Source organism: Dipodomys merriami, unplaced genomic scaffold (assembly GCF_024711535.1).
Source record: "Dipodomys merriami isolate MVZ:Mamm:240054 unplaced genomic scaffold, mDipMer1.0.p SCAF_7, whole genome shotgun sequence".
Classification (NCBI taxonomy): domain Eukaryota; kingdom Metazoa; phylum Chordata; class Mammalia; order Rodentia; family Heteromyidae; genus Dipodomys; species Dipodomys merriami.
In genome coordinates, this window is record NW_027206290.1 from 56,679,043 (window position 1) to 56,689,679 (window position 10,637).

At 40.2% G+C, this 10,637-nt stretch overlaps 1 protein-coding gene across 1 annotated transcript; it reads right to left on the minus strand.

Moving 5' to 3' along the window:
• Positions 1 to 5,638: 5,638 nt before the first annotated feature.
• Positions 5,639 to 8,500, minus strand: Otor (otoraplin). The gene is made up of 4 exons (XM_070007655.1): positions 8,386 to 8,500; positions 7,906 to 8,045; positions 6,877 to 6,984; positions 5,639 to 5,704 (listed from the first exon to the last, which is right to left on the minus strand). Exons 1-4 carry the CDS (start codon positions 8,498 to 8,500, stop codon positions 5,681 to 5,683), a joined length of 387 nt encoding a protein of 128 aa, XP_069863756.1. The 3' UTR covers positions 5,639 to 5,680.
• Between the last annotated feature and the right edge of the window lie 2,137 nt (positions 8,501 to 10,637).

A 10,637-nucleotide genomic window follows, 5' to 3' on the forward strand; every position in this document is an offset into this window, starting at 1 on the left:
TAAGGATCATAATTTAAAAAAACAAAAACAAAAACAGAAACATCTCTCTGTATGCCAAATCCCAACTTACCACTAGAGGTCACCATAGTCCCACCAAAGTTCCTCCCACCATGGCATGCAGAACAATTCAGGGACCACAGAAGCAAACCAAGGAAATCAGAGGCTAGAATACTAGAATACCCTCTTGATTCATAGAGGAGACAGGGGCAACGTGTGTGTGTGTGTGTGTGTGTGTGTGTGTGTGTGTGTGTGTGTGTGTGTGTGTGTGTGTGTGTGTGTGTGTGTGTGTGTGTGTGTGTTCGAGGAAGAAATGCAGGGCAAAGCTGGCTGGAGGAGATAAAATCAGATATCCCCCTCCCCAATGCCTTTGTGGCGTTTAGAATGGAACCCATGATTTTGTTTCCCATCGTAAGCACTCATAGGCTACTTGAGACTACTTTGCCCACATGCCGCTAACTTTACAATGATAGGGCCCTGGCTTCCCTTAGTCAATGATTTAGTTCTGTCCAGTTTCTGTGACTTTAACAAAATGCCCAATACTGGGTAATTTATAAAGAATACAGGTGAGTTCTAGAGGCTGGGAAGTCCAAGAGCCCGGTGCTGGCATCTGCTGAGGGCCTTCCTTGCTGTGGACACATGGCAAAAAGCTTCATACAGCGAGACAAAAAAAAAGCATGTCAGCACACTCACATTCACAGCAAAGCCACTCCTGAGACCATCTCATGCCCGCCCCCCCCCAAGGACCCCCCTTTTCAAATAGCGTTAGCATAAGGCTGTGAGGATTAAGTTTGAACACATGCAATCTGGGAAATGCATTCAGACCTTACCAATGACTAACAACACCGAGAAAAGCCCAACTTCTTTGAATTGGAAGAAGTTGAGGTCTGGCTAAGGCCAGCCACCAGAAGACTTGGCTTGAGGCTCTGACTCCTTCTTATTCCTGCTCTCCTGCCCCTCTTTCTCCCTCTTATCTATTCACCCTGGGAGTTATAAGTCATTTCATGTAAGTCCCCATTTCAAGATCTGCTTCTAGGGGACTTGATCTAAGACATTTTACATTAGTGCTCACAAACATTGAGTCCTGTCCATCTGCCTAGCTGCCTGAAACCTGGGAACACATTCCATCAAAAATGGCCCCTGTCCTGTGGCCTTTTTCTACAGGCCAGGCCAGCATACACATCTATTCCTTAGGCACCAGCAGGCTCAGCTGAACCCAGCTCTTCCACTATCCATCAAGTAGAAGCAGAAGCTCTTTCCCAGGGACCAAAAAGGCAAGTCTAAAGGTGTCTGGTTTATGACAGCACTATTAGTGTAACTTAAAATCCAAGGAAAGATCTAGAAGCCAATAAAAATAAATAAATCCCTTAAATATTTTCAGCTTATGAAGGGAGAGGGAAGGAGAAGGAACTGGAAGAGAACAAACCAATACACTTTGCTGATCACAGGTCCAGGTTGGTCAGGGGTAGGGACTAGGGGGGAGGGTGGTTGCTGGGGGAACACTTAGTGGCTGGGACAGTACTCTACCTCTGTTTGTTAGAAATCTAAAGGCTGATATTGGCATCTTCCCCCTCCCCAGCCTAGTAGCATCATTGAAATTAACATTTCCACCTCCACTGATTCATTTGGTTAGAATAAATTCATATGCAGAAAATAGGAAAAAGGGAAGGAGGGAAAGGGAGAAGGGAAGGGAGGCGGGCAAGGTGTTAAGATGGTTAGTAACGCCACCTCATCTTTTACCCCTCAATGCCTTGACGTTAGCATCGTGTGTTCTTGAGAAAAATGATTAAAATAATTGCTCACATGTGACAGAAAAGTAATTTCCATTTAGAAAAAAAAATTTAAATCAGGAGTCAGGGAGCTTTCCCTGTCTTAGTTAATAATGGGCTAGATTATATAGAGGGCAGATTATAGAAAGCCTATGGATCAATACATCATTTTCCCCATTAAATTGCTGATATGCAAACGTACTTGTAGGGAATGCAGCTGAGATGTTTGAAAGCCTGCATTGTAGTTCAAGGATAGAACAAGGAATATGATTTGCTGGAACCATTTCTCTTTCTCTGATTGTTTTTCACCACTTTTAGATAGAAGAGGGCGATTGTTGAAGAAATGAGTTTCATCCTAGGGCTTGCTCTGATTTCTTTTCTCCACTCAGAGCTGAAAGGCTCACCCCTGCAGAGATTTGTTTAAATATGACAGGAAAGTGCTCACTATTTTCCTGTGTTGAGTTTGATCCACAAAGGCACACGTCTCCTCGGCCAATAAACATGAGAAACGGTAATGAGCCACATTCATCTAAGATGGGAAGTGAGTTATTCTCACCAGTGATGCTCTTACAATGATATTTCTTCTACACGTAAGAAATAGGCAGAGGTTTTAACTTTACTGGCTCCAGACTGCTACTATACTTAGCCTCATTGTTCATTGGGAACAATAACTAAATCAACTGGTGAGTCAACCATTGTTCATACAAGTAAGTATGTGAACAGAGCCATTTTGGAAATGGTTGGTAGGATGAGGGAAACTTCAATTGACCGACGTCTCTGGAAAAAGTTGAGTTTTAAATCGCCAATCCTGACAATTCCTTCAGCTACTCCATTTCCCTTTGCTATTTCACACAGCCAACTCTAGAAAATCCTGACTAGGCCAGGTGTGGAAAGGGTTTTATAAATTCACATCAGGAATTTCAAGGATGCATTTCTAATCTTCAACCCAATGGGGATTCTGATTTCTCTGTTCTGGTTTACCTCCTACAGTTTTGCAGAAAGCTGGCCCCATTGTTACTCTGCAGATAAACAGATAAACCAAACTGCTGCTAATAGATTATGATAGGACCTTGGTAACTTCAGATACTCCTTTAGGGGTGATAGAAATGCTTCCATCCATCTAATAAAGGTGTCAGTCGTGGTTAGAAGATATCTATAGTGCTTGTGGGGAAGGGGTAGGCACAGGAGTGAAATCTATTTGCCAGTTCAGACCTGGCAGATGTCCTCATAATTGGTATAAGGTAGTGCTGGGGAGGAGGCCATGTGGATGACGTTGGTTGCAAACAGAGCGTTCTTGAATCATAGATAGAAGAAGAGAACCCCAAGGAGGGGTGTGAAAGAAAGGCAACAGAAGGCATTTTAGTGGTCTTGCCCTTACATATATAGAGTTATGAATCTCCTTAAGGATGTCTACTGGCAGGATGGTGGCAGCAACATAGTGCAGAAGGTCATGTCAGGAATGTTGAAATTCTGCTGAACCTTGGGTCTTCCAGGTTCAACCCTGAAGGCTGCCTCCCCTCTCAGGTTCTCTAGTGCTTTCTTTATTTGTTTAGAAGATGAGGAGTGAGAACTAGGATGCATCTGGTGGAGGATGGGTTGAGATAGAGATGCTAGTGGGCCCTGGGTGGAAACCAACCAGCTCCCAGAGATGCACTCTGGGCACTAAGGCGCGCCCAATAGCATGTTCTGTCCTGCCTGTTTTCTAAAATATTTTATTGTGAAGGTAATAGAGGGGCTACAGTTACATAAGTCAGGTAATAAGTTCATTTCTTTTTGGGGTCCAGTCACGGGGCTTGAACTCTGGGCCTGGGCGCTGTCCCTGAGCTCTTCAGCTCAAGTCTAGCACTCTACCACTTGAGCCACAGCGCCACTTCCGGCTTTTTTTTTTCTTTTTGCTTATGTGGTGCTGAGGAATCGAACCCAGGGCCTCAGGCATGCAAGGCAAGCGCTCTACCACTGAGCCACCTTCCTAGCCCCAGTTCATTTCTTTTTGAATAGTGTCACCTCCTCCTTCATTTTCTCCCAGTTTTTCCCCTCCCAATCTCTCCTCCCCACCAAGTTGTATAGTTCATTTCCAACATAGTGTCTAGTGGGTATCACTGCTGAATTAGTTCACACTGTTTGTGGTTCTTTTTCTTTTTCTTTGGCTTATTCCCTTTTGTCCCAGTTTTTTATTTCTATAGCTTTTGTCTTGTATATAAGTTTATCTGATTTGGGGAGGGGAAGATGATCTCTCTCTTTTAATACAGATTGGTCCCCAAGAGATTTACACCAGACTCCTCTACTTCTGGATGGGTTCAGTCCTAGGAGGCCAGGAATTCAGCTGCAGAGGCCCTGAGCACCTTGACTTAGGTTAGCAGGCTGCCTGAGGCCAGACAGTTGGCCCAGGGTGATTGCTGGATGTCTCCAGGGCTGATGGGTATCTAGAATGAGGAGACTAACAAGTGAGAGGCAGGATGAAATGGAGACAGAATATACACCTCTTACCTCAGAAGGTTCTTGTGATACCCAGGTATTATCTAGGACCATTCATGAAATAAAGCAAGCTAGAAAAAAAAGCAAACTGTGGAGTTCTTTCGTTTTGTTTTGTTTGGAATATAGTTCACTTGACTGACCTCCATTTAAAAACAAAACAAAAAGGTAAAACAAGCCAGGCACAAGTACCAGCATTAAAAAGAAAAGGTAGAACAATATCCACCCAGTCATCATAGACACAACTGATTTGCCCTAAATGTTTAAATCAGTCTCTTATTTGCCCTAAATGTTCTCTTTTGATTTTCTTTCTATATTTAAAGGATAACCAGCTCACAGAAAACTAAAAAACAAATAGCATTTCTACTCATCCCATGTGCAAGAAAATTTTAAACTTGTTTTTTTAGCTTAATAAAGGCATTTTAATTATATATACACAAAAATTAATGCATATATCAAAAGAATCACATTAGTATAACACACAGTCAATGCAGATTTACAATTAAAGATAGGAAAACTCCTGGGCTCATCAGGACCATAAAACCTGCATCTTCTCATCAGATTTCTGGCTACATCACTCTTGACTAGAAGAATTTGCACAGAAAAAAGAAATTAAAAATTGAGATAGAAGTAAGCATGTAAACACACACACACACACACACACACACACACACACACACACACACACACACACACACACACACACACATATCTTTTGGGGGAAGGCCTTTCTTTTGAGGACTTGAAGCTTGAGTAAAGACCCAGTAAGGGTATAGGTTAAAAGGAAAATATTCCATTCCATTAAAAATATTCCTAGGGAACTGGAGCTGTAGCTGAAGTGGTAGAGTTACAGCCTTGAGCAAAAGAAGCTAAGAGACAGCACCCTGGTCCCAAGTTTAAGTTCCAGTCCTGGAATACACATTACAAAACTGTGATCAAAAATATTTCCAGAAACTGTCTTCCCCACAATTTATATGCAGACTTATTTGAATTGAAGGAAAAGCATATTGAACATTTAAAAGTGAAAGTTCTTCAACTGAATAACTTATGCAACTTTTTAAAAAGACAAATTAAAAGATATAGTCATAATAGCTATGAGTCTAAAAGTCAGGCCTGTGATTTATCAAGTTTATATACAAGGCATCAAAGAGCTGGGGAGAATTACAATTTAGAAATGACTACAAATACACAACCTCATGTATATAAAAATTCTTTGTGCTGAAAATATTTCTTTGGTATCAGTGCATGAATTTAAGTCAATCCTCACCCTGTGCCAGCTTCTGGAAAGATCAGGCCAGCAGAAAACAAGACTGAGTTGAAAATCTTTTATCTGCCGCTTCTAGCCCCAAGCCCCAGTCTCAGGTAACAAAGGTAAAAAATTAGAGATATGCATTTATTCTTCTTTTTTGATGTTCCATCTTACCTCAGTTTTCACAGATTTCTTACTCACAGAAAAAGTCAATATCCTGGAAAAGCAAAGGCAATAAAAGATTGAAATGAGAAGACTGGGGCCAGAAAACAGATGAAGGTACTTTATTTAAGATCAGGTTTAGTCAAAGTAAAATTTGTATTTTATAAAAGAAATAAAGGTTGAAACACAAAGTTTGTAAAATAATTATCAGGTTGAGTCAAAAACAACTTAAAGTGAAGGCCCTCAAATAAACTTTTAATTTACGGTTATTTGACAGATCAAGCTTAGTGCTAACAAGAAATGACAAGTGAGTTGCATCTGTGTAGGTTGGGCAATGTTTGAAGCACAGTAATTAGCTGTGGGAGAATTGCTTCAAAACAACCACTTTGCAAAGCACTTCAGAAGGATCCTTTATTTTTCTATGAATTTACAGGGCCCTAGGGCACAGGGAAGAGTAAAATCTTATTTTGCGCATAAGTAGAGTCTATCTGCCACAAAAGCAAAACCAAGCACATTCAAAGATTTTTCTATAATGTTTGATCTTATCAAAAATAGGTGCTAATTTTTCTCTACAATTTGCTTTTCCTAAATAAATGTAAGCTATCAGTAGGAGAGAGTCAGTTAATATTATTTTGAGTTCTCTCTTTACGACCTTGACCCCTTCCAGCATAAATTACACCTAAGGCAAAAGAGTATTGTATTGTAAATGGGAAATTTTCTTAGAGTGTAGATCTTAGGTGTTACACACACACACACACACACACACACACACACACACACACACACATACACACACACACACACACACACACACACAAAGGTAATTACATTAGGTGATAGATGTTAACCAGGTTAATGTGATGATCATTCCACAATGTAAAATTACACATACATAATAAATAATACACATACACATAAAATTACAAATACACACATATGTTATATACCCATATGCATATAACACATATCATAAATATTGCGACATTTATAACATACATTTATATATCAAGTTGTACACCCTCAACATATACAATTTCTATTGGTCAAATAAAACTAGAGAATACAAAAAATTGAACCACTAAAACAGTAATAGATTCAAGTGGAACAAAGTCAAGCATATGGAGAAATGACACCTAGCTTTCAATATTGATCATTGGTACAAATTGGGAGCTTACATCCTGTAAGTTTACTATGTGTGTCCTCTGTGGTCACCCCTGTAATGCTTACCGTGGTGGGAACTTCCTTGGTGGCCTCCTGGTACACACGTTGCTCCTTGACCAAGCTGCTAGGAAAATAGCCCACAATTCCCATCTCATCCTGGTGGTCACCATAAACCTAAATGCCCAAAGAAATAACAGTCAGAGCCACACTGACATGAAGGTCTTCTGAAAAACCTCTTTGCCAATAATGAGAAACACCCAATACCCAGATCTTCCTTTTGTGTCTGTAGTCCAGTGGACTCAACCAAACATCCAATTCACTTATAGCAGTTAACACACAGGAGGGGTGTGTGTGTGTGTGTGTGTGTGTGTGTGTGTCCCAGTTTGACTTATCTCCCATCTCCCTACTTTAGTATTACTTAGTTTTCTGCAGTCTTATGTCTTTTCTGAAATCTCTTTTGAATCCATAGAAAAATAAAGTCACGTAATAAAAAAAATAGACGCTTATTTTACAGGATGCATGTTTCTCAGTTTTTGCCAGCTCAAATGAACAGATACTTGAATGCATTTCAATTTAATTCTTCATTACTTTAGAACCTATTTTGGGGGAATGGCAGACAAATGCAATAAATCATCCCCGTCTCATCCCACTCCAGGGACTGCTAGGTATGTTTTAACTCAAGAAAGAAAGAAAGAAAAAACAGCATATCCTTTGAATTAAAGAGGGTGTAATGTTTCCCAAAGGAACACGGAAACATTGACTGCCAACACACATGCCTTTCACTTGGCAAATCCTCTCAGATGTTTTTTGAATGAGATTCAAACACTTTGGGACATACAAACCCCAATGTGTATGATATTCTTCTTGTTGGAACATCATATGAACCTACCTTTGGTTTTGTTATGAGATTAACTAATTTTCTTTAAAATTCAATAGGAGCAAAAGCAGCCTGAATTTTCACATTTGCCCTCACATTCTGTTGGGCTTATTAGCTATTTTTAGGCATGAAGATGGGTTGAAGGCAGGTAATGTTGAAAAAATTAAGAGCAACATGGGTCATGATTAGGTATAATTTTTAAAATAATCTTATCTTACACTGCCAGCCCAAAATTCTCCAGCTTCGTTTTCTTTTACCAGCTTTGAGTAAATGTAGATCTGTTGCCCTTTTTTAACATTAATGAATCTACAATCTGGAGCATTGTAATCTTCTTGAGCTTGAGCCAGAGAAATAGTATCTGGAAGAAGAAAAGAAAAAAATTAAAGTGACAACATAATAAAAAAAAGCAACACGTTTACGAAAATGAGGAAATCAGAGTGACTAATAGCTCCCAGTATGCAGCTTGGATTCAACTTGAGAAGAGTAAGCAAGCCAAAATATTAAATCTGTAACAAAATCTTAGCCAAGTGAATTCTCCATTGTCAGACACCCACCACACAGAAGACAAAACACTGAACACCAAGAACATGCACATCCAAGCAGATTGGCCTCTCAGTATAATTTGGCATTATGCTAAGAGTGGATATATTTTCAATTATGTAATAGAGAGACACTGAAAAGCATAAAAAGATTCTTACAGACACATTCCTCATCTGCACACAGCTTTTTGGATGCAAGTCTGTCCATAAATACTCCAGTCCCAGCAGAGAGAGCCACAAGACCCAAGAGCAAAAGTGTCAACATCCTTGCCATCTTTCTTTTGGGTTGTTTTGAGTAGCACTCTGAAACTGGGGGCTGACTTCAGTGGTTCCTGCCTTTTATGTGAAACCTGGACCTCTGGATAAATATCCCTGGCCAATAGGAAGGAATCACCACCCCTTTGGCTTTCATAATGGGGTCCTAAACTCCAGAAATTTATTTAGCATCTGATTTTCCAAAGAGAGACTCTATGTCTTTTTTTCATACACAAGACACACCATTGTTAGCTGTGGCTTACAGTATATATAAGCAGGATATTGTGCAGTAGACAGAGAATTTCAAACCATTCTTTTTTTTTTTTCAGTTCAATCCTCATATTGTTTCTGAGCAAGGATGTGCCATTGAAGTCTGTTGAAAATACACAATTAGGGCTGGGAAGGTGGCTCAGTGGTAGAGTGCTTGCCTTGCATGCCTGAGGCCCTGGGTTCGATTCCTCAGCACCACATAAGCAAAAAGAAAAAAGCCGGAAGTGGCGCTGTGGCTCAAGTGGTAGAGTGCTAGCCTTGAGCTGAAGAGTTGAGGGACAGTGCCCAGGCCCAGAGTTCAGGCCCCACGACCGGACCCAAAAAAAAAAAAAATAAAAAAAAAATAAAAAAAAGAAAATACACAATTAATGGTGATTTGAGCAAATCCAATTAGTAAAATTCTAGACTTACAGGCGAGGTAAGGTGGCTCATGCTTGAAATCCAAGTTATTCATGAGGCAGAGATTGGAAGGATCATAGTCTCAAGCCATTCTCTAGAAAAAGTAAGACTCCATCTTAACAAAAAAGTTGGTGTGGGGTACATGTCTGTCGTCTTGATTACACAGGATGTGTAAGTACGAGGCTCACAGTTCAGCCAGGCTCAGGAAAATACACAAAACTTTTCCTGAGAAATACTTAAAGCAAAAAGGGCTTCGGGCATGGCTTAAGTGATAGAGCAACTGTCTACCAAGTGGTAAGCCCTGAGTTCAAATCCCAGTACTGCTCTCCAAAATCTGGATTTACATAATAGGTAAGTAAAGAATCATGTTTATAAATCCTTTGTGACAGTATTTTTAGAGCTCATGTTTGTCCAAGACCACTGGTAGACTATAATATACCAGTTAATGGCACATCCAGACCTTACCAATAGGAAGAAGTAGTTGAATTGAGAAAATGTGTAAGTCAGCTTTGTATCACTATGACAAATAACTGAGATCATCAACTTATAAAGAAAAAAAGTTACTCTGGCTCTCACACTTTTAGAGGTTTCAGTCCATGATCATTGATGCCATTGCTTTGGACCTATGGTGAGGATAGCAGAAGCCTGTGGTGGTAAAAACTATGGCTAGGAAGCAAGAAGAGAAATCAACAGCAATCCCACAATTCTCTTCAGGGGGCAAACCCCAATAACCTATGGAACTCTCCCTGGACCCCCCACTTCTCAAATGATTCATGCTGTTAGCATTGCCTGGGGACCCAGCCCAAAACACATAGGCCTTTGAAAGGCATTCAAGATCAAAATGATAGCAACTTCCTCTAAGATGCTCACTGGTTAAAGATTTATGTAACTTGGACTTTCCTGCTTCTGACTATCTTTCCCATAGAAAGAAGGGCCCTACTATGAGTCACCAAAGTTGAAGAACAAATACATAGCTCCATCCACTCAATACATATGTACCAGGCATCTAGTAGGTTTTATTCTGGGCACTAGAAACAACAGTGAATTCACCAAGGCCCTGGCCCCAACGATTTTATTTTCTATTAGGATAGACAAGATGTTCCTGTTCTTTATGGGGTATTGGGGTCTGGCTTCTGAGAGGGGGATTCCCCCACCACTGGAACAGGTCTGTCAGGAAGCCCTCTTCAACTCGACCACATGGTTTCACAGAGTACCTTGTATTCCATTCCTAAAGTCACTGCACAAAATGAGGAACAAGAATTCAACTTACTAAACAATTTTGGGGGAAATAGCTTTCCAAAAAATTGGTAAAGCGGAATATACTTGAGTATAATTTCAGCAGATTGTATTATTTGGGATGTGTGCAGACATATAAGGTCTTTTATATAGTGGCACTGATTTGGAAGCTTTTTTATTTAATCTTTTATTGCAGAGGAGGAAACGGGGACCTACAATGGGAAAAGTACCCCTTTCTAACCACTCTATCG